At 42.3% G+C, this 24,134-nt stretch overlaps 1 protein-coding gene across 2 annotated transcripts in view; it reads right to left on the bottom strand.

The window, feature by feature from the left end:
• Window positions 1-24,134, bottom strand: part of LOC146831394 (maternal DNA replication licensing factor mcm3-like) — a 161,127-nt gene that overhangs the window by 121,118 nt on the left and 15,875 nt on the right. For both annotated transcript variants that reach the window (XM_085605693.1, XM_085605694.1), the window contains 4 exons: window positions 12,962-13,092; window positions 12,622-12,860; window positions 7,888-7,996; window positions 7,639-7,792 (listed from right to left, as the gene is read on the bottom strand). In XM_085605693.1, the coding sequence (XP_085461819.1) occupies window positions 7,639-7,792; window positions 7,888-7,996; window positions 12,622-12,860; window positions 12,962-13,092 (633 nt within the window). The remainder of the gene's footprint in view (window positions 1-7,638; window positions 7,793-7,887; window positions 7,997-12,621; window positions 12,861-12,961; window positions 13,093-24,134) is intronic.

Genomic DNA, 24,134 nt, shown 5'->3' with positions numbered 1-24,134 from the left:
CCCCGACATTACCCAAGGGCTGCATGCAGTTTATACTAAATATTTGTGATCCGATATGTTGCAACCTACCCACAACATTGATAATTGGTGTTTAGATGGTCCAATATTGTGGGCTTGCACGTTACAACCTGTTCTAAAGCCTCATCTGTAAACATGTGACGGGGGGGGTTATTGGGGGGGGCGGGCGGGGAAAGATACACTGCGCATGTATGCTCATTGTACAGAATTTTAAATCAAGAAAGATTAATTACCACTTTGTCCTGGTTCTTAATGTGGGAGAAGAGCCCATGTATATCTTTCCAACTTGCCCTTTAAACTAAAAAAAGTCAGTCTGGCTACTTAAAAATGTAGTCTAGTCACAGCTATACCATGCCCACACAGCTTCCATTTTGTTTGGTCTCCTAGAACCAGATGGTTCATTCATGCTGTAAATTGGTCTAGGTTTATCCTGTGTACGATAGTGCCTTTTTCTTAGGAGGTGGTACCTAGGGGAGGATATTACGGAGGAGGAAATTCGGGGAGAGGTCCGACAAATAGCCCGCCGGAAGGTCCTGGGAACAGATGGCTTTCCATTGGAGTTTTATGCTGCTTATCTTAACATCCTCACCCCTCGCTTGACAGCCTAAAACCATCAAGCACACACTACTAAGACGATTTTTGCCAACCACCCTGCAAGAGGCTCTTATTGTCCTTCTGCTGAACCCGGGGAAGTCTGCTGCAGACATGACTGCATTCCAACCTCTGTCAATGTTGAACGTTGACTAGAAGACCCTTTGCGGAGTGCTGGAGCAATGTTTGCTCCCCCATATGACTAGGTTAATTCATACTGACCTGTCCAAGTTTATACCAGGCCAGTGTACGGCTCTTAATGTTTGGAGACTACTGGCGATCTTGGGGGAAGGTCCGCTGCTACCAGACTGGGCTGGATGCATGTTTGTAGACATTGAGAAAGCTTTCGATAGCCTAGACTGGAGCTTCCTCTATGCGGTTAGGCTCTGGATGGGATTGGGACAGTTTTGAAGCCTGGACCTGTTAAATTTATGTGGACCCTGAAGTAAGGCCGCGTAGTGGTTACACAATCTCCGGGCAGTGTAATGTGGGGAGAGGCACCGGTCCGTGCTATCCACTATCCCCTCTGCTTTTTACCCTCACGGTAGAGCCATTGGCATGCAGGGCACGCAGTGGCATGCTCTTTGCAGGAATTTGGACCCGCTGGGTTTCTCATTTCATCTCCCTCTATGCGGACAATAGGGTGCTTTACTTGTGCAACCTGCACACAGACAGATGGCGGTATATTTGCGCATGGCATTTGGGGAGGCCTCTTGCCTTCAAGTGTAGTGGCTAAAGACCATCCTGTTCCAGATTCATGGTGATAGGGAGGAGTCCCCAGACATAGGTGACATGTGGTTGGAGCCAACTGTGGTGCAGCATCTTGGGGTCCAAATCCATCGAATCTCCCCAACCTCTTAGAAGGCAATATAGGAACGGCGGTGACAACTCTGCAAGTGAGTGTAGGGTTTTGAAAGACCTTGCCCCTCTTGGTGGCAGGCCAAATCGCAGAGGCTACGATAACGCTACATCGCCTTTTGTAAAAAAAAAAAAAAAATTTTTAAAAAGCGGCGCTCCTACTGGGGATTCCGCGTGCTACGTTTTGGGACCTAGACTCCATCCTTATTGATCTCATATGGAATGACTAAACTGCAGCAGGCAACAGACTGTGGGATAAATGCCCCCGTTTTTTATGCTTATTTGGCATTACAAATACAGTGATGTATGGGCTTGTTTCCAGGGAGGGAGGCCAAAGAATGAGGAGATTGTCAGAGCCCCCCTGGTTCGAAACAGCTGTGGACCCTGTACGAACCAGAGATGGGCCACCCGCATAGGAAGACATGACCTGGCAGTCCTCAGGGCCTGCTGGATGAGGGTCCTTAGTTGAGCGCGGATACAGTCCCCATATTCTCCGGACCTCCTACTGCAGGCACTTGTCACGCAATTGCATGGGGTAGAGGTGGGTGCTTACTGGACTGGGAAACAGTGGGTCTGGATACAGAGGGCACATTATACGCAGATTGTGTACTGTGGCTATTTGCAGACTTGTGTGGATTTTGACCTGCTAGTGATTCAGTACCTATTGTATGGTACCCTGAAAGCAGTGGTGCACACGGTCTGAGGAGGGCACAGTGTTGAGCCCAGGCTGCTTCATAGTTGCAGCTTCTTGTGCAACACCTCCAACACCCACCGTCGAGTCTCGCGATTGTAAAATGCACAGAGAGGTAGAGGAGTTGGCCTAACAGTTAGGGCGCTCGACCTCGGACCTGGGGGAACTGGGTTCGAGTCTCGGTAACTACGTTAAACCTCCTGTGATTCTGGGCAAATCACTTGCCCACAGTGCGCGCACGGTGAAAAACCTGAAAAAAATAAAAAATAAATACATAACTTAGCATTTAAAAAACCGTACAAATTCACTGAAAAAACCATAGGTTTCACACACGTTATAGTTAGCTGGACATTTCACTCGTAAAAAACCAATGAAATTCCCCCGTTATAGTTAGTGCAGGCAACTAACTCACGCGACCGCAATCCTCTGCGGATGACGTCAGATATTACATCACTGATGACATGTGTCTTTATGAAAAATAAATATTTGTAATACATGTATAGCTAAAGATTAATGGAAGAAGACATGGGTAAATAAGTGTCTAAATACAGTGATGTAATATCTGATGTCATCAGCAGAGGATTGCGGTCGCGTGAGTTATAGTTGCCTGCACTAACTATAACGGGGGAATTTCATTGTTTTTTTACGAGTGAAAGGTCCAGCTAACTATAACATGTGTGAAACCTATGGTTTTTTCAGTGATAGATATATATAAATGCACGTCCTCATGTAACATAACTGGTGCTATGTAAAGTGCTCTGATACCCAATTGGATTCGGGTCAAGTTCGCGCTATATAAAAAAAACTGCTGGAAAAAAAAAAATTTTTTTTTTAAAAATTAAAAAAAATAAGAAGATGTCCCCTCCTCCCCCATCACGGTGCTGCGAGACATACATTGGGACCCCCATGAGAGACGGGGACTGGGCTAAGATAGGGGAGGAGGCACTTCTGATTTTCCTGAACGCTAGTTTCAGACTTGTACATTGTTACGTCCTCCATCAGGCATACCTCACGCCCTTGAGGATTAGTATCTACTTTCGACCGACCCAGCCGGATTGCTCGCACTGCCATGTTGCTACTGGATATATCCTCCTCATGCTCCGGGGGTGCGCTTGGTTGACTTTTATTGGACTTCAGTAGTATGCCTGCTGGTGGAGGCTATGGACCGTGCCCTGACCCCCATGTTTTCTCTCCTGGGCCTCCACCCTCGACCTGGTAAGCACAAAATCACCACCCGGTTCATTGACATCACTTTAATGCTTGCCAGGCATATCAACACTGCACTGGAAACATACTGAAGGTCCCCGATTGGAGGGCGGACGTATAGCGATTAGCAACATGGGAAGGGGTTGCATTACTCCACGAGGCGTGTCAAGGCAGAAGATGCATGGAGTTAGCACGGGTATGGGACACCATTTGGCTGACTTCCAGGGGGGCTAGGGAGAGGATACAGGGGATGCTTCTGACTAGGTTTTCCACGGGAGGGCTGTCTGGCTTTTTTAGGTTCCCGATACAGTGATGGCCAAGTACTAAGAAATGTGTTAATGATCTTCTGGGCCGATAATGATCAACAGGGATGAGCTCAGACTGTAGGGCAATAGAGGAGGGCTGCCCCTTATTATATTGTTTTTAGGATTCAAATCAGTTAGGTGGGGGTGGGCAGTAGATGCCGCGGGGTAGAGAGGGAGATGGGAAGTTGTTGGTTTTTGTTTATTGTTCGGTGTTTTTGGATGGGGCCACCTGTGATCACTATTTGGCCTCGATGCAGAGTGGCTATAATGTGAGCGATGTGTGATGAGTCTATGACATGTTGATCTGTGGCCTTTTATTCATTTCGAGAGGCTGAGACCTTAGATATGGACTTTATGCTGCAGATGATCCGTATTGTACTTTATTATATTTCGCTATACATGCAACAGAGGTACTATGTCTTATGACAAAAATCTGTAAATAAAAATAAATAAAAAAAGACTCAAGAGACCGTCCACTATTTTTGGAGCTTGAATTTGGGTTCTACAAAAGTATGGGAAGTAGAGGATCACATGGGCAGGATAGGAAAGCGTCCCATTACTGTTTTGTTATATATTCTAGTAGATTATAGAAAGTCTTACACAAGCAGTCTTGAATTGGATCCTCAAGACTTTTTTTGTTTAGTTAAATTCTATTCGAAAAATGGCATTTAGAATAACTTGTAGGCAGTTAATGCTCCTTTTGTGGTGGAGGGGGGAGTGGGGAGGTTAGTCAAGAGACTGTATTACCAAAGTCCAAGCAAGGTAGGACAATGCTCCTGGCCACCATCACTTTGTGAGATAAAGATAAACTAAAAAATGTTCTTCAGGTCTTACGTTTAAGTGCACAAGATTTAGCAGCGGTGGCAATTTGTACATTTAGCAAAAGACTACAGTCTAGTTGAGTTCCTAGATAACTTGAGTAGTTGCTTAGGGTGGAGATCTACTTGGGAAAGGCCATGAGGAATTGTCCAAGTTACTAATTTTGTAATAAACTTGGGAGAATCTCGTTTTTTTGCTCGGTTGCATTGCAGAAAGTTTTGTTCCATCCAAGCCTGGGTGGTTTCTTATACTAAGCGTAGGACTGAAGGGTCATTATTTGCAGAGTTCTTTGAAAGCAAACGGACCAGCTGAATGTAATTTGTGCAAAAATAAGCCATTACATGGACACAAGGTGAATGCAAGTAGGTTGAGCTAGAAGTTGAATAAGACATGAAAAATAATGGGCTCGAGGAAAACCCCATTATATGGGTTTCAATTCCGATATAACATGATCTAGTTGGATTTTTGGGGAGGGATTAGAAAGAAATGAGGGGATACATTCAAGTACAGTGTTACCAGTTGATAACCTCTGTAGTTTTTTTGCAAGAATGAAGTGATCTATGGTGTAGAAGGGGTCTGTGAGGTCAAGAAGATTCAAGGCTGTCATCCTCATCAACCACCCCTCTCAGATCACTAATAACAGATTATAGAAAGTTCAAAACCTCTATCTGGCCCAACACCAACTGGAGTATCCTGGAGACAGGTTGCTTTGTATAAAGTCTTGGATTTGCGATACTACAAATTTCTCCATGATTGGGCAAACGCCTGCCTGTTTACATTGGTTAAGGAAAGAGCTCTTGCTCAGTAACACGTTAATATAAAGTATACAGTTAAGTGATTCGTTTTTAGAAAGGAGTCCGGGATAGGGTGAACAGGGTGTCCCCAAAGGCCTGCTGTTTTTCATTAATGTCTCAAATTTGTCAAAAGAAATAGGCTCAAAAGAACAGAATGTGTCTAAATTTAGAGTGATTCACATTTGGGAAAATTGCACCAATGGAGATGGGGGGGGGGGGGGGGGTACTGGTTCACATCTGATGAGTCAGAATGACCTTCCAATTTTTGTGATTACCTCCAATCTTCTGGATTGGTGGTCTACTAATTTCTAGGAGGAAAGAAATGTACGGCATACAGCTGAAGGATTGAAAAAAGGGGACATTTTAAATAATTCTTTAGTGGTATTGTTCACTGAAGAAATTTTATTGGAGTAAAAAGTTGTTTGCGTGCCACACAAAGAAAATGTATTTGTACAACTGTCAGCCATAATTAGGCTATGGCATTGAGCGACTTCCACCACAGCTGATCCAGTATTCTCAAATGTATTTTTCTTATCTTTTTGGTGGGGTGAACGGCTTGTGTGCAGCAAATGTTGATTTTATACTCTAGCGTGCAGTCGGCAGGTCTGCTCAAGCAATTGATCAACATTTTAAACTTTGTAGACCCTTACTCTGTGGTCTGGCGGATTCAATTGATTAGAGACAGAAAGTTAGGATTGATATAATAAAATGCCCAATTCAGGAAGAATGATATCTGGCCAGACACTGCTCAGGGAGGATTTTTAAACTTGTACTTTGACTATCCCTTCCTGTTTCAGTCTAGAACTAAACTGAACAAGATTAGAAAAATGATCGTACCATAATGTTTCTGTAATTATTGGGTAATCTACGAGGTAGGGTGTGGAGAATTACAAGGTTTAATTCAGGTCTTCCTTTGTGGGTACATCCATTTACTTGTTGCGATAATCAGAAGGAGCTCAAAGTTGTGATCAGATATTCACCGTCATTACCTCTCTCTCCAAACCTCTCTCTCCAAACATTAAAATCCCCTGGTATAATTAAGTAAAAAAAATGAATACGCCATCAGCTTTTAAGACCAGCTTGTCTACTCATGTAAATGTAATATTTTCTTTTTAAATCAGAAAAAGACTTGCTGCCCGTGGGGATAGGTAGATGGTATAAAACTACCTTTAATAAATAAAATGAAGATGAATTTATTTCCACAGTGCATGAACTTGCTTTTGGAGCAAACGGCTATGAACTGATATAAATAGGCATAAAGGAACATGTTAAGACCAAGTTCAACACTTGGCTCAAAAGTTCTCAAAATTATGTAGGCTACTGAAAGCTTATTAATACACAAGACAACACAATTACTTAGTTAAATATTAAATACTTAACAAAACCTGTGGAGTTTATGAATTGTTTTCCAGCCCTGAAGTAGCAGCACAATACCTAGGTCGTAGAGTGTGGGGTGAAGAACGAACATCACTATTATCATCCCAAAATAAATATATCAGCTACAGTGAAGGAGCCTAAAACATTTTCTAAAAATAGGAGTTTGTCATGATTTAGGTTATACTGATTTTAGAAAGCCGTTTTGAATAAGCTTACTAGATCTCTTATCTAAGATTTTTAACGCAGGGGTATCAAATAAATCACTACCCCAATAAGTGGCTCAAACAAAGAATTAAGTCACAACTCTAACTTTTGTCCACCTTGCCAATGATGATTGCCTTTAAAATTAAAGTCATCATATATCCACTACATATCCAATGTTTCACCAAGATGCTCAATGCAATGATAATTAAACATGCTGAAACCTTGCAATGCCACGTGGAAAAATTAAAATTGTGGCAGGGACCGGACACGCACAACAAAGATGTCTCCCGACTAGTGCACAGTCCTAGTTGGATTGCTTTTGTGCAACCTTATTGTCCCAGCTATATAGGTTTCCATAGCAACCTATGTAACAATTTCAAATTGCATTGGAGGTTCCAACTTGATATTCTTGAGTGAACATAAACTCATAGATCCCCAAAGTTACCACATCTCGTAGTCTGTTAAAGATCAAAGGAAATAATCTTAGACGGAGCTGCATTTGCAATATTCTAATGTTTTATGCTCAAAGCCTCTGCTGTATGTAATGATATTCCTCCTATTAAACTTTATACGTAAATGTTCATTAACACTTTAGTACTTAAATCTCCACAATACAGTGGTACTTTTCGTTTCACTTAATTTCATAGTTTAATATGGATTGAAATGGATAATAGTAAAAGGTAGAACTTGAAGGTTTTTCTGCACTGGACATTTTCCAAACGTTATTAAAGAAAAACGAAGCTTAGTTCAAAGTAATGCTGGTTCAGACGCTTACCTATCAATAAAACATTGATGTCTCCTCTTATGCGTGTCCCGTTTTCAAGAATCTTCTCATTGCCCCCAAGCAGCATGCACAAAATAGCTTTTTTAATATACTCATGTCCATGAATACTCGGTGCCAACGATTTGCTCAAGTGCTCGAATATATCCTGTTTAAAATCATAACACAATTAAAGAAAACATTACCAACATTGAAATGGAACCTAGTTACCCTCGGGTAGTATCTATAGCATTTACGACTTACTTTCGAATGAGTTCTGCAGAATTTCTTGATCTTTGCCACATCATCAGCTGAAAATGTGGGAGCCATTTCTTTGCTCATCTGTTTGACGTTATTAGCCAGCATGATGGTCCTGGGTTTTCAGAGAGAAAAACAAGTTCTAAGTTTCATTTCAAGCTGCATTTTCTAACTCATTGTCTAGAAGTTGGTTTTATGAGATTCTGTATATTAAAGCTATACACATGAAATGAAGAATTTGTAAAGCGCGACATGAACCGGAGGTATCTAGGCGCTGGAGACACCAGGAGACAGTTCTTTCCTGAATGATGTTACTGATATAGCCAGGTCTTTACAATACATAATTTTCTGAATGTATCTAGAACGGTCCATACCATTCAGGAAAAGGTTGTCCATACACCAAGTCTGACATTTCACTTGAAATTATTATTAAACACATGAATGGCTCAGTTTAAATTAACATGGCACATTACAATGGCCTCCAGCTGCATCAAGCATATTGGCGTTTCCCTACTTAATCAAAGAATATGGATTGACGACACATTACCCGATAAGAAAATGTCTGAATCACAATGGAAAAATTAGGTTTCTCACCTTTCCGTATTAACCTGACCGTAACTTACCTGTAATACAAATTTTTGTTCTCACCATCTTTTATGGATTCCTCACTCTGGGTTCATAACTGTCCTGGTATTTTCGGAAATTCTACAAGGTTAGGAATCATTTTGTAGGCACTCAGTGCTGAAACATGACCCAACCCATAAAACGTCAGTGGCTTTTAAAAATTCCCCACTTGCCAGAACATTTGTACGTGCAAATGTGTTAGTGCACGGACCAGAGAAATTTGTAAACCCAAATAAAGAAAAAGTTCGAATTGGAGGAATAAGGGAGCATGAGGAGTGCTAGGGCCTGAAGGACCAAATATAACCAGTACACAAATACTAATGCGCAGTTCCTCTTGGAGGCAGACCTGGCCTCTCCGAGGAAGCAGAGGAATAAAGAACCGTGCGAAGTACACCAGTGTACATTGTTATATGCCAACACATCACCAGACGTCCTGAGCAGCAGCCTGCCTGGTTCATAATTGTGCAACCAGAATCAAGGATGTTAATACTTGAAATCCCGTGCAAGATATGAACAGAGGAAAATCTACAAATTCTGCATCAAGAAAAAAAGATCACCGGATTTCCACTACCTTGCTCCTTCTCCCTCCAAAAGAAACAAGAGCCACTATGTAGAGAACTGGGAAGTAGACTAGCTTACTTTATGGTCATCTGTGACACTACCCTGCTGGACTTGCCAAAAAGTCTTGCAAGTTTTTTTTTTTTTTTTTTAAAGAAACCGCTGATACAGTTCCCTTTCCACGCATAGTGTTGCTCAGCCGTGCAAAAAGGCCCTGAAGATTTAACTATACGTTTATTATTATTTTTTAATAGCAGAGACACACAAGCCCAGATCTACAGAAATACACCAAAGCTGTCCCCTTGGACATAATGACAGCAAAGATAGCCTATTATGACTAATATCCTGCCATTTCATTGTATTACCTGTCAGAGAAAACCACTACAACGAAAACGGGTAAAAATCTGAAAAATACTTCAAAATTGAAGTGTGATAAGTAGGCTTATTATTTGGTGATGCTCGCGTTTAGATTTAAGGTAAATTTTACAGTCAAGTATAGGCTGAGGCTTAGATTAAGATTTTTTAGGTATGGAAGAAAGTATTAAAGTGATGATTAGGAAAAATATAATCAGTCTATGGTTAGGTAGGGGTCAATCAGGCTAATAAGAGTTAAACTGGGGTCACATCAAGATTATAATTGTGGTCAGGTTATGGAAAGAGCAAGTGGCAACCTTAGAGCAGCAGCCATGGTTAGGATCCTTGTTTCGGGGTAATAAATAAAAGTTAGAATGGCCTAGGAGCAATGGCTAAAATAAAGGTTGAATTCGTGAGTAGGAAAAGGTTTTCAAGCATTGCCAACAACCTTTTAGACCATAAAAAAAGTATTTAAAATAAACTAGAATATCAATGAAAATCAATGGAATTTTTTAACTAAAAAAATACCAAACTGGTCACAAATGTCCATTTCAATGCAGATAAAGAAAAATCGGACCTTTAGAAAGTTTTCATAAATAGACATTTTTCTGATATGTACCAAGATTAAATTGTAGAATGCAAAAACCAAAACAAAAAACCTCTACACGAGCTTGTTCAAGAAACCCTCTTGAACTTCCAGAGCAAGTCATCTAGTTCAAAACAGGTTTTCTAGATTATTAAAGATATACCCACTTAAACAGTTTTATCAACTAGCAGTGTAGTAGAAGTGTGTGAAGAAGAGACCATCTTCGCATATGCACAGTGTTGGGCACCATGCTCTTAAAACTTCCAAGTAACTCTCAAAATGTGCCAATCTGCCAAACGGGTGGGGGGAGGGGGGTGCTATGGCAAACATGCTATGCCAGTCAGCTGTTGAACATCTCCTACAGGGCTATTGTAATTGGAGAGTGTTCTGGTGCCCAAACCACACATTGTATATCAGTTCAAACTGGTCCAGTAAGGCGCTACCAAGAGGGAATGTAGTTATTGAAAAGTTTGCCGTTTGCAGACACTGGTCTCTTGTAGCCTGACAGTTGCTGCGTTCATCTTTTCCATTTCCACATTTTCTAGTGTGGGGTGTTAGCAAAAAGGTGTGAGAAGTCTGATCTGTCTAAAACGTTTCAGACTGATGACCATAGCGGACTCGCCTTTCCAACAAAGATGTATTCATGCCTCAGCTAACATTTCTTGTCCAGTGAGTCGGTAACTTTTCTTTTGGTTCTCCTCTTGAAACAATATATAACTTTGCTGGATTCTTTAGTAAATTGATTCACTTCCAACACACTCCCACATTCACAATTTTCCCTCTTGATGCATTTATAACCACACTGTTGTGGCCTTGTTGTGACACTTTAAAGGATACTATATTGTTTATTTTCTAAGAATCAGATTTCATCTCGATTCTCCTGCATTTCGATGGACAATACCCACCAGTCCAGACAAAAAAAGGATATGGAAGACAAGGGAGGTATTGTGGCTCTCCAATGAGGGAGCAGAAGGGTGCGTTTTTTTAAATATTTGAGTCCGTGATCTAGAGGTGCAAGTGAATATAATTTAAGTTACTATCAAAATTAGAAAAAGATTACCCCTTCCTTCGGATCCTACACAACCTCTAAGCAACCTTTTACAGTCAACCACCAAACTTTGAGCAACACCCTGGAAGCATGCAAGGGTCTCACAAACATGGTCCTGGATTTTTCACCTGTTCCTTTACCAACCGTCAACAGCTCATCCAAATGGAAAACTCAAGATTACAGAAAAGAAGATGCAAAGGTTTTCAATCAGTCTTTACAACACACTGTAACAGGCGATAAGAACTGGATTTCTATGTATTTTAAAATGAATTGGTTTGCAGGAGGTCTTCCAATGATGAAAATACCACTTGTAAAGTATACCCCAGCTGCATTGAATTTAGATAGGCCTGCTCCAACCTGCACACACGTAAAGCAAGAAAAGAAAGCCCAGTTGTGCAGCCCATTGCATCAACTGATTTTCACCAACTGACCCAACACACTAGTTCAAGCTTATAAATAGTAAAGTTTAAGGTTGACTTTGTGTGTAGTCCTTTCTCTGGACTCGGGAGGAATCAGCTACCCACCTTATTTCTAGTTCAACTAAACTAAGGTAAGAGTCAGATTTATTTATTTTTTCAACTCTTAAGACGAAGCCTAATATGTACTTTCGACAGCAGTAGATGTAACTTGCATTTTCCTAATTGACTTGTCTAAATGTAGATCAGGCCCATCATTTAGTGTGGAGTTCTCAGTAATGAATACTGCCAAACTAGCACTCAAAATACCAGAATACACAATTAAACAAATGGAGTTAACTAATTTGTGATCAAATTTTGACTAGGCATAGACTTGTGTTCTGTGTTCAATTACACTTCAAAGCTCAATACAAACAAATTATAAAGGTTTCAGGAACTTTATCTAGGTTACAAGGTAGAGAGGAATCACCGTATATGAAAAGCTCAGTGCCATGTCTACCACACACTTACCATATTAATGTTACTCATTGTTGAGTTATCAACTGCTGGCAGATAGCTTGACCAAGGTCCTATTCACACACTCCACCCAATCTTCCACATTACACCTTTGAGTGTTTGGATGGAAACACTGGATGCCTCAGTTGTACCAAGAAAGTGTTTTATGGAATTAGTGTAATCAACATGGATACTGGGATCACAACTGGGTATTAACATTGAAAACCAAAGTCTTAAACATCAACACTTTAATCTGAAAGGCTAGTACCGAAATTGGGAAACAAAGTAACAAATGCTAGCATTTAAACTGCAACACACTGAATTCTTGGAATTAATGAACTAGCAGTAGGGTCACAAAACACTACTACGAAAACAACTATTTTTACTGCCCATTATCAAAAGCAAAGAAGCTCCATTTTTACCAATTACTTGGATTTGCAGAGTGACCTTAGTCACACCACTTGCAATTCAGAATACATCACAACAATTACTCATCGTGCAAAATCCACTATAATACACAGGATATTAATTTCCAGAAATTACCTACACATACACTAAAATGCTACTGCCATGGACTATAACATGCTTGTACTGCTGCAGGTCAGTACATTGAGACGTTATCATGAAACATAGCATGGGTACTAGTCAACTGTTGCTACCTGAAGGTGCCAGAAGTAAAGCCTCCCTGCTTGGAAGGAAGGCAACGGTAGATTCCTACAATCTGCACTCTATCGCCAGGTTTGCAGCTGTCAACCAAATCATCATCTGCAATAATATCAATAGATCGGGGAAGCTGTCCAGCAGGAGCCTTCTCCGGCATTTCCTGGATGGTCAGTGTCTGATGATCTTTGTAGGTACAAAGTCCATACTCTGTTTCCAAGGGATTATTTTCCTCATCCTGGAAAAAAGCAAAAGGATATGTAAAAAATGCTTGAATTTTCAAGTTAATGTTGTCTAGGTGTACAGCGGTCATACAGTGCAACAGAGGGAGATGCTTACCTTTGTAGGGTACACAGCACTTGATGGAAATGGGTCCAAACTGGTGAGGTCTGTATACTTGCGCTCGAGTGTTTTCTTTGTGGCAGGGCAGTAATGTACACTTCGCATTACTTTAGGCCTCACCAATGAGCCTAGCAGAAGAAAAATTAGAGTTTACATTAGAAGTGACTCTTGACAGTAAGATCATGAGGCTTGTTATCCTCTATTCATCCCCATCTACAAATGCAGACCAATTAGCAGGCAAACATTTATCACTTAATGGCTGTATCAGATTCAAAGGAGAACCATTTTGCCAAAATTAGTAGCGAAGCTATAGAGCCACGATAGTTTTCCAACGTGAATTAAGAACACTGCTTTAATTAGGTTTATTCTTGCCCATTTGCTAGCAGATGGCAGTTCTTGAAGCCATGATAAAAGAAGCTCTGAGTTCCACGAAATGTACAGGTATGTAATCTTAAGTATGACAAGGGCCTGGTAATCGCCTCAACACCAATTAATCTGCAGATGTCCTAAATGCACATTTTGAACCAGGAAAACATTGGATTGCTAATTAAGGCAAAACTAAAGTAATTTTCTGTTGAGATGAGCAGTCACATTTCAATGACACAATCATATTAAGATGCAAGAGAAAAAAGTGCCATTACTTAGATGGATTAGGGCTGGCTTTAGCGCTGGTGGTGCCCAGTGCGACAATGTTTGTTGGCGACACCCCCCAATGACCTTCTCCACGGATTCCCTCACTAACGCCCTTTAACAGTGCCACTCAAGTCTGCATAACCACTCACTCTCATGCATTTTTGTTTTATAGCGCCACTCATACCAGTGCAAGGTGCCAGAGCACTTTACATCACAATCACATTAAACAGAGAAAATGAATCATAAGTGTGTAGATCAGTGTATAAAATGTTTTACATCAGACGTCACAAGTCATCCCTACTGTTAGACAGTTTAGTTTACCGGTGCTTGGTGTGGAGGTGGAGAAACACAAACTCTGAATTTAAAACTTACCATGGTTGGGGTTTGGCTTTGCTAATAAGAATTGATTTCTACCCAAGTGAACCCTTCTTGCAACATAAGGATTGAAAGACTGGGGTGGAAATAGCACTCTAATCTATATCTTGCAGTTTGCATGCAGCTCTCTGAAGATAGTGAATAGCTCATTGTTCTATATTAGGATTCAAATGTATAAACTGCAAGTAACAAAAGGGGCTCTGGGACAGAATAGCAACACTTTAACCTATTTACGTTGTATGCACTTTGTGGTCTGCATGGTACACGTGCTTTGCAGTAGGCATTTGAACCTCCTGCATTACTTCATGATGAGTCAAAGCTTCCACTAGATAAAAGTTTGATCTCTCTGCAGCAGGTCCAATCAATCACCAGAGTCATCTTGACATTTTTATGGTTGCCTGAAAATTGCTGGAGGCAGGAAACGCAGTATTAGGAGCATTTAAAACCATATTGTACTTGAAAACACGGCGCCCCCACAGTCAGCGCCCGTTGCGGTGGACTGATCTCACCCCCCCTAGAGCTGGTGATGGATTTACATGTGTTGAAATCAGCATTTAATTGTATTTTATGTGAAGCGATATTAAGAAACACCTCTTTACTAGTATTACACTTAAAAGAAAACAAATAATAATTTGTTATCATCCGGCAGCACGGATTGGAGCAACTGGCCTGAGGAGAGCCCGGTGGAACTCTGTCTCCACTCTTCTGCTAGCAACAGTTCAAATGTTCGGTTTAGGACCAGTGCGAGTGCCCCTGAAAAGATCATTCTAATAGTGGAGCTAAAATCTTATCGCACATTTACTCTCCCTCCTGCTAATCCTGGCAGGTGCACTAGTATTGGGATTAGTTGTTTATTACTGCCCATAGGGCATCGTAAATCTGACAGGCAGCGCTGATGCCAGTGCCCAAAACTACGAGCAGCTCTATAAATAAGCAGTCACTCAGTTTTACTCTCATCAGAAGAGTACATGACTGATGCGATCACTACAGAATTTACTGAAATCTTAGTCACAGTTAACAGTGCTAACTACCACCAAAACAATAAAAAAAGATTTTTTTTTAAAACATACTTTACAAAATAGGAGGGTCTTGTTACTCAACTCAGACTCCAAAACCCCTACAATTGCCAAGTAAAATTAATGGTATCCCCGTGCTGGATATAACCCTCAGTCCCAGACTAAAAAGGGTAGATGTATAATGCTTAATAGGCAATATTCAAAATCGGGGATAGCATTCAACATGAAGCACAAAATACCTGCACATGTATTATTATATATCTCTTTGGCGGTTGCTAGTTCTAGTTAGGACCAGGTTTTCATAGGAAAAGCATTTTTTGACTTGCCTGTAACTTAAGCACCCGTAGACTAATCTTGACATTTTTTCTGGAAAATTACTTGAAGTTAGGTCTTGTTGTGCATGAAATGTTTCGGGTGATCCGTCAAGCACAGAAAGAGGGGTGTAAAAAAGGGGCATTTTCCCCATGTTAATTCCCATAGGACCTTTGGATACTACTACAGCCCAAACCACAGGACAGAATTATATCAGGTATGGCTGAAAGGTCGATTTGCTTACGCAGATTGGGCTTTTTTGTTATTTAGTGCAAATCTGTTCAGGAGTTGCTGAGAAATTTATGAGCATATAGTTTGTGATCTGTGGCCATGACGACTTCACAAAAAATAACTGACTCGTGCAGGGAAATGCAGAGCTCCGATTAGCTGCCAACACTTCAACCAGGAAGTGGTGGCAGGCAACTTGTGACTCAGCGTCAGCAGAGTCCCACCCAAAAATAGTAACAAAAATTAAAGAAGAAAAAGAAAAAAGGTGGCAGGGGAGAAATGCCCTGACCCCCAAGCCTTGGTTTTGGGGTCCCCGAGGCCCTGCAAGGCAAACAAATCATTAAAAACAAATTTGCCGCAAAATCACGATGTTGGCAGGAAAAAAACAAATACAAAACACAGGCTCCCGAGCAGGCTTTCAAATGACTCCCAGGTGGGCCAGGTCCCGGGGGCATAACAATAATAGAGGGTCCTGCTTCTCTGGCTTATAAAAGCCGTGGGGACGGCCACCTCCCTGCAGCAGTGCTTTTAATTTATGAGTGGGGTGCCAGCGCTGCAACCACAGCGCCCTGGGGAACACCACCTCCCCAGGGTAAATCTGAAATAAAAGCAGGGGGGGGGGGCAATGCCCCCCCAATTACACCCCCAGAGACCTCCCCCTCCCCGGGACATATAAAATTATGGATGCGGCCGGGTCCATTGGGCCTGCCCGCACCTCAGGCTGGACTGTTCCCATGAGGAACAAGATCAAGACTGATTTGGATATGGGCGGGTATGAACTGGGGTGGCGGAGTGAGCTAAAGAACGATGATGGATTCAACCCAGATCTGTGACAGGGGGGGGGGGGCCCAGAGTGTTTGAAAAGTTTCAGTGCTCCGTCTATCATCTCCTTGTGCTTGCTTTGCACCACTGGAACAGCGACCTCCCCGGGGCTAAACATCAAATTTATGCAGGGGGCCACAGGGCAACCCCACATCCCCGTGGACTGCCACCTCCATGGCACAATTCATTCACATTTAGGGGGGCACCCCCCTCATGGAGCCAGAGATGGCCCAGGGGACCCCCAGCCTCCCCAGGGCTGGCTCCTGCTATGTACCAGGGTGCCCACCCCCAGGACAGCTGTTAGCTGTGGCTTTGGGGGGGGGGGGGGAAGCTTTAAACCACCAAAGCACACCTAACACTCAGCTTTCAGCAAGCGAGAGCTGTGAAAATGCTAGCTCTTTCTGGAAGCAGAACTTTCATCCGTTTCCTTGCCTGCTGTCAAGCAAGCAGGGAAACAGACTAATTGTTTTCACACACAGGGAGCTGCATATTGAGCAGCTCTCTGTGTGAAAGTGATGCCAGCTCCCGCAGGAGGCAGGGAGCCAGCTGGGACTGCAAGGGCTTTGAGGCTCCCCCCGTAGTCCCAGGGAAGAGCAGAAAAAGGCTCAACAAAAGGTCAGAAACTAGCAGAAAAAGGCAGAATAAAAGGTCAGAAACCAGCTTGCTGAGACCTTGGAGGCCCACACAGTTTCTCAACAACTCTGCACAGGGGCCTCCTGTGCACTACAGGTTGGAGGATGAAGTCCCCTTGGCTGCTGCCAAGGGTCGTTGGGGCCAAGAACCCCTACTGTTGCCACAAGTAACCCCCCCTTCAACCACTCTGTAAGTGATCCAGCCTCCTTGCGCACTACAGGTTATAGCCGTGGTTACTCGATCACGCTCACCTATAGCACAACAGAATTCCACTCCATTGAAAAATGTATTGGTAACTGTTCTCTGTGGAATGCGGCGTAACAGAATTCCGCAGACTCAGTCAAGCTAATTTTACACCCAAGCCTAGTTACCATTCACAGACTCACAGACCCACTCACTCCGACTCGTACCCACTACCCTACCTATAAACCACTCAAAGGTTACAGGTAGGAAATAAAACAAATTTAAAAAACTATAAACTTATGCCCCCGCATTGCCCTGCTTATGACCTCATATTACATCACTCATGGCCTGGTCAGTCACAACAGTCAGGACACTAATGACATCTCAAACGAGATCACTGATTACATCATTCACACAACCACTCACACACCCATTCACGGCCCTATACAACCTCTCACATACCCATACAAGTACTCACACATGCCCTCACTACCATAGAGCCACTCATACACACCCATCACTCACCTATGTAGGCATGCTCAGCCCCCTCACACAACCAGCTACTCATGCAACCAGTCACTCAACCATACAACTACTCACAGGCATGCCCCTATACAGTCACTCACACCAACTCACCTACCCATATAGGCACTCACTCACCTATACAACCACTGACACGCCCACTCACTCGCCAATACAGGCACTCACCCGCACAGCTTACACACCCACTCAGACACGGATACACAGTCACATTGCCACTCACGTAATGTATTTTGGAAATTGTATCACTCATTAGCTGTACACCTAGTACATTGATTTAACATTTGCAGTAGCTTATATAGGTTTAACAAACAAACTTAGAAAAAACACTTAGTGGATGATATCAGTGATGCCATTTGAGAGGTCACTGACCAGGTCCTGAGTGATTTAATATGTGAGGTTATATAAGCAGTGCATTGCAGGGGTGAAAGTTATACTCAATTCAGGTAAATATAACTTCTGAAATTTCTCTAGTTTTGTAGGAGTGAAATGTGAGCCTAACTAGAATGTCCCTGTAACCTTTAGTTTTTAGGTCGAGTCTTTGATAGCGCTTGCGCTGTCTGCAAGACCCGTGTTATGTTTTTCTATGTGCTGTGGCACACCCACCGATTGCCATTGGTTCTTTCTTGTGCTATTCCAAAATGCAGGGTTTGTATTGGTCCATTGCTCTTAACTGTCCCTCCTTTGGATGCCTGTTTCAGCTGAGGTGATTTCACCAACAGATTATTTTTGTTGGCCAATGCAATCTTTCTCCTCACACAGTGCGCGATGGCCCCTCCTCCCGTCTGGCCATTAAAGTTCTGCAAAGCAACACCGACCAGCCAGTCATGTTGCCTTGTTTAAATCTGAGCAAACGTTCAGTTATTTTCCGACAGTCGCATGCCTCTAAAAAACACTTATTTTGCAAGTGCCCCCTCTTTTCACGCTATGCCCGTTAAAAAGGACATCATTCCCAGAATGTCCTGCACTGGGCTATATAAGTGCAGGTCACCATTTACTCAGCCTTCTTTGTAGTGCTGCACTCCCGACGTCCGTGTATCACAGGTCAGCTGTGTCGCTCCAGCCTCACAATCTCTTCACTGCTCATATTTTGTGGCCTAGCTATCCCTTTTACCAGAGTGGCATTGGCTTTGTTGGGTGAATACAATCTCCTCCACACAGGAGCAGGGGGAGTTATGCAATCAGGCATCCAACCACTCTGCCATGTCTCACGTGGGGAGCTTGTTACCTAAATTCTCTGACGTGGCTGTTAGTGCGGTTTAAGAATGTTTTTTGCCGCCGCACCGCTAAACAGTCTATGCTGCTACATTTGCAGTTTACCCTGGCATGAGCCGGCATACTGAACTGTTGGAGGAAATACAGTTGAGAATAACTTCTCAAAATGTCTGCCTTGGTATGGGGTAAAACAAAAGTACCTTGCATCTACCAACTTCCTTATGAAGGGGCAGAGTGTGAGCAGATGCCCAGCTCCAGAACTGCAGTCAACCATGTGGGTGATGGACTTTCCTGCAGTCTTCCTATGATGAGACTTTTCACAAATCTGTTCGGAGTGTCTGTGCAGAAGTGTTTCTCTGAGATTAAAACTGCTGCACACTCCTAGTGAGGGGGTGACCTGCGCCACTAAATTCAAGGCTGCTTTTACTCCCAATTAGTAACTTTATCTAGACTGCCTCCGCCCTCAAGTTACACATGTGCTGCACATTACTTATTTTTTATATTTATCTTTTTATAGTTTGATGGTATGCTCCTGTGGACCTTACTGACATTCGGGTGAGTACACTTTAGGAAATTCGTATCTGATGGTACTTTAAGTAGCCTTCTACTTTGCCACCTAAACTGCAGGAAAATGTTAAATTGACCCATTTTCAAACTTTCTGGTTTTGCCTGTTACTGCTGTCTTTGATCGAAGAATGCCTGCTATATTCCTAGTTGCAAGGGTGCAGTGGAGACTGCCGATGCAAAACTGGTGACTGCTGGGTCACAGCACAAGCCCTGAGCTCAGGTGTGCTTTGCAACCATTTGCACTGTTCCTGCAGAGCTGAAAAGAGTGCCACAGGGCATGGATCTACTTGTCCAAAGAGCATCTATAGAGATCTGGGGAAGTTACCTTGGACATCCTTTAATCATGCGGAAGCAAATCTGCATTTTGTACTCCGACTTTGTCCAGCCTATAATTAGACCTTTTCCCTGCCTGAAGCCCCTGGAAGCTAAATGTGCATTTTATTCTCCCACCTCAGCCAGTCAGTAATTAGCATTTAAATAGGTTTGAATGTGGTGCGAACTTGCTTACAGGAGCATAACAATAGGCTTATCTTAATGACTCCCTCCGAGCCTGACAGAATGTGCAAGGGAGGATGCTTTTTGAGATTAAAGTGTCAAATTCTGCTTGAATGCCACATCCTCCTTTACAGGTCTGCTGGGGCTTTTCATACAACACTTGGGGCACCCATGAAAGAAGTCTCCCCGGTCACAGGCAACTGTTAGCGGACACTTGGGTAGGGCCCTACTGGGGCCTTCCAAGCCAGTCAGGACCAGTCATAGTGAGTCGCCTTTGACATTACAGTGTTGCAGCCTGTTTGACAGCTCTGCTAGATTTACATATAACATTTGGGCACATTTAAAAAAAAGGAAACAATGCCAAAACATTGTGGGTATCCACTGTCTCGTTGCTGAAAGTTTAGCTTTGTTATACTAGGATTCAGTCTCTGAAGTTGTTGTAGGCACAAGGACTGCATCAATTTGGGGTTAGAAATTCTTGAAAGTACTCAAAGTGTGTAGGGTTAGCCCTGGGAAGCTGTACCCTCTTGGTTAGAGCCTCCCTAAGGGTCATTCCATTCTCCTAGTTCATGAGAGGCATAAATGGGGCCCCTCCAGGCACCCGCTTCAGAACACACATTGAATCATGGAAAATCAGAAGACTGAACCACCTGCTGTCCAAGACCTGAGGAGAACCTACAAGTCTGCACCTGATCTCACTCTTGTACCAGGACACGTAGTGGACTGCGCTCTCCTCTAGGCCTCTGCCTCCCATACTGAGTCTGAGGCCCCCCCCCCATGAGATCCTGGGGGCTATAGAATGGTATTCCGGAGGTGGATTCGGACTTAAAAAGGACTAAAGTCAAAAGCTAAACCAGGACAAATGCGGTTGGAGTTTGACCCGCAGTCCATCGTGGTGAGCAACAAACTGGCCTAGGTCCTGTTCCACTGCGACCATGAATTATCATTGGCACTTTGTGCTTCTTGGTGCCATTTCTATTTAAAACTTTAAATATTCATAACTCTGGTTCCCCGTGTTGAATTTTTGTAATATTGGTTCTTAAACTGTACTCTAATTTTCCAATTCATTTTAGGCTTTTTATATTTTTGCCTTTTTACTTTATTACTGGTTCAGTACAGCACAAAAACTTTACACTTTGCCTCCAAGTTAAGCTTGATTGCTCTGTGCCATGGCTACCAGGGGGTTGAGCTCAGGTTTATTCAGTGACTTTAGTGGCTCACTCGAACTAGGATTGTGATTGCCAGAGGCGGGTACTTACCCCCATCAACTAATAACCCAATTTCTTACAGTAGCAGATTTCAGAAATCTAAACTTAGTAATGGTCACTCACAACATTACAGGCTGCCAAGTAGCAAAAACTATTACTATTGTTCCGGTCATCTTTAATGCAGGGTGAATTGTCAACAGCTCCAGAAAGCATCCTAATTGTCCACAGGGCCAGTTTGTGAAAGGACTAAATAATTGTTTTGACCCATAAGCCTATTCCACTGCACTGGCCTCCGTGGATCAACTGCCTTGCACTAATGTTCTCTTGCGGCTACCTTCTTTTAGCTAATAGAGGAGTATTCTCCGGAACACTACTATGGATTCAATTCAGATACACTTATGCGAGTGGTAGCGTCAGTGACATGTCAGTAGTATCACTGACTCTGCATCTTGCCACCATCGCTGTGACATACTCGTAATATTGGTGGCTGAAAGGGCAGTGCAAAAGCCCTCCACCTGCCCTCCGAAAGATAGCTTGGAGCTTCATTTATCGGTTAGAATCGCCATTGGACCTCAGTGGTAGTCTCATCACAGCTCTGATCACACCTGGGGATGTAGTAGATCTGGTGAGGTACTCCTAGAACTTGGGGGAGGGGGGTCCACATGGGCAGTGAACATTATGCTACCTTATAAACTGGGGCTCTTTATACCCAAGGGGAGAGACCTCAAAAAGATGCCCGAGTGGACTGCTGAGTATAGTGGTGGTCAGACTATGCTTTAAGGGATACACTTTACAAGTTTACTCCTCTCTGCCAATGGAAAGGACCGGCCAAATGACACCTGCAATGCAGATGAACAAGAGCCCCCCTAGCATTGCAAATGCTGGACCTTTCTCTGCTAAGAAAATACTGTCAGAAAAATATTAGTTTGGGATTAATAATAACTCTTGCAGTAGTCTCTCCTAACTGTTCACCTTGCCAAAACTCACTTTAGAAACCAACAAAATTATTTACCCATTATGCTGAAACTTAAAAATAGCAAAGTGATATTGGAAATGAATAGTTCTTATCACCATATAGTCACAAATAAAAACTGCTGATCTTCATTTAGTGCTCATAGCTGAAAGCAACTATTGCTAATTTAGGGCTCAGTTTGTGCTACTAGTCTCCAGTTCTTCTGCACATGGAGCGTTATTAATATTCATTTAGTGTTCACATTGAAGACTACTTGTCTTCATTTACTGTTCATTGCTAGTCTTCACAGCGAATTCTATTGGTCTTCTTGCAATATTCAAAAGAAATATTACTGATCGCCCTCCACAATTGAATGCTACTTTGGTAGTAATCCCCAATTTAAAATTATTTTGGGCAGATGGACACACTAGGTACTCTTAATGTACACTAAATGAATACTATTCTTGAATAGTAAATGAGCACCAAAACAAAAACTAAAACATTAAAAGAAGATCTTACATTTTGGTGAGGGAATCTGTCAATAATGCCTCTTCAGATAATAGAAAATCTAACTTAATGGGACTGAACAGGTCGGACATGTTTAAAACAATTACAAATGAACAGTTTTAGTTGTGGTTCTTTAGCACTGGCTTAATTTAAGAACGGTCCTACTTTAGGCCAACAACATAGAAAGTGTGGAAAAAATTGGCCATTTTCTGAGGATGTAGAGGTGGGAAGAACTGTGGTGCTCATTGTGTACTTAACGAAGAGTGTGAAGACCGTGAGGAGAAGTCTGTGCAAAGAAAGGAACTAGTTTTGGATGCAAGTAGTGAGGGGGTAGGTAGAGGTAGGTACATTGCAGATCCATATATTGAAGTTTTAAATCAAAGAAAAAGAAACTTCGCTTCTAGTTGACACAGGTACTTCTGTGTTTCAGGAGAAATCTGACCGGTTGTGGCTTGATAACATTTGGTTTCCAGATATTTTAACTGTGGTGTAGAGGAAGATAAGGAGCTATTTGAGGTGGCCAAAGATGGATGAGGAAATTGAGGATTTTGTGAAATAATTTGTTAAGTATAGAGTGAGAAATAAAGTTTTGGTGACTGAAGGCACGGTTGAGTCAGTGACGTGTCCAAGTAGAGATTAGCAATGAGCAGAAGGTGTACTTTTTGGCTCCAAATCATATTTTGCCAAGTCATACAAAATATTTTATAGTCCTGATTGATCATCTTTCCAGGCGGGTTAAGTGAACCCACCACTAAGAGTTTGATTGATTGTTTTAAGAGTGTGTTTGTCAGAGAAGAGATTCCGGGAGTGATAATGATGGATAATGGGGTTCAGTTTCCCTCATCAGATATGGTATCCTTATTAAAATGATATCCAATTAAACATATTAAGACACCGCTGTATCATCCCCAAAACAATGGGAAAGTAGAACGTTTCAAAATGATTTTATTGGAAGGTGTTCCGTCTATGTGTATGGATGTCTGCAAAGCAATCAAATAACTGGTATGGTTACATCACACTATACCACATAGTATCACTGGAAGAACGACTTTTGAATTGAGGAGGAAAAAGCGTTGACTGAATTGTGCCCTTTTTGGATAGTCAAGTTATTCTTAAAAGAAGGAAATGTATGCGATTGGTGGAAGTCGGCTGAAGTGAATTCTAATATGGCCAATTTGTGAAGTGAATGCTGATAAAAGAATGAAAATATTTGTAGATTGAAGGTTGGGGATAGGATTGTTAACATGTACCCAATCATGGTTGGGAAAGGCTTTTCGAAATTCAAAGAGCCTAAGCAACATTCGGAGAAATTCTGTGAAGTTGTTAGATGGTAATTGGTAGAGTACGTCTTGTGTTGCTTTCGATCCAAATGTACATAGTAATGGTGTGAATGGTTGCAGTAAAGTACATGAAAAATCATGACAGGCGAAGAATGCGAGTGGTGTTAGGAGAAGTTCTCGTTTTAGGTGTGCACCAATGAAATA

Source organism: Triturus cristatus, chromosome 5_1 (assembly GCF_964204655.1).
Source record: "Triturus cristatus chromosome 5_1, aTriCri1.1, whole genome shotgun sequence".
Lineage (NCBI taxonomy): Eukaryota > Metazoa > Chordata > Amphibia > Caudata > Salamandridae > Triturus > Triturus cristatus.
Note: the sequence above shows the minus strand (reverse complement) of the source record. Positions and strands in the feature narration are given on the sequence as shown.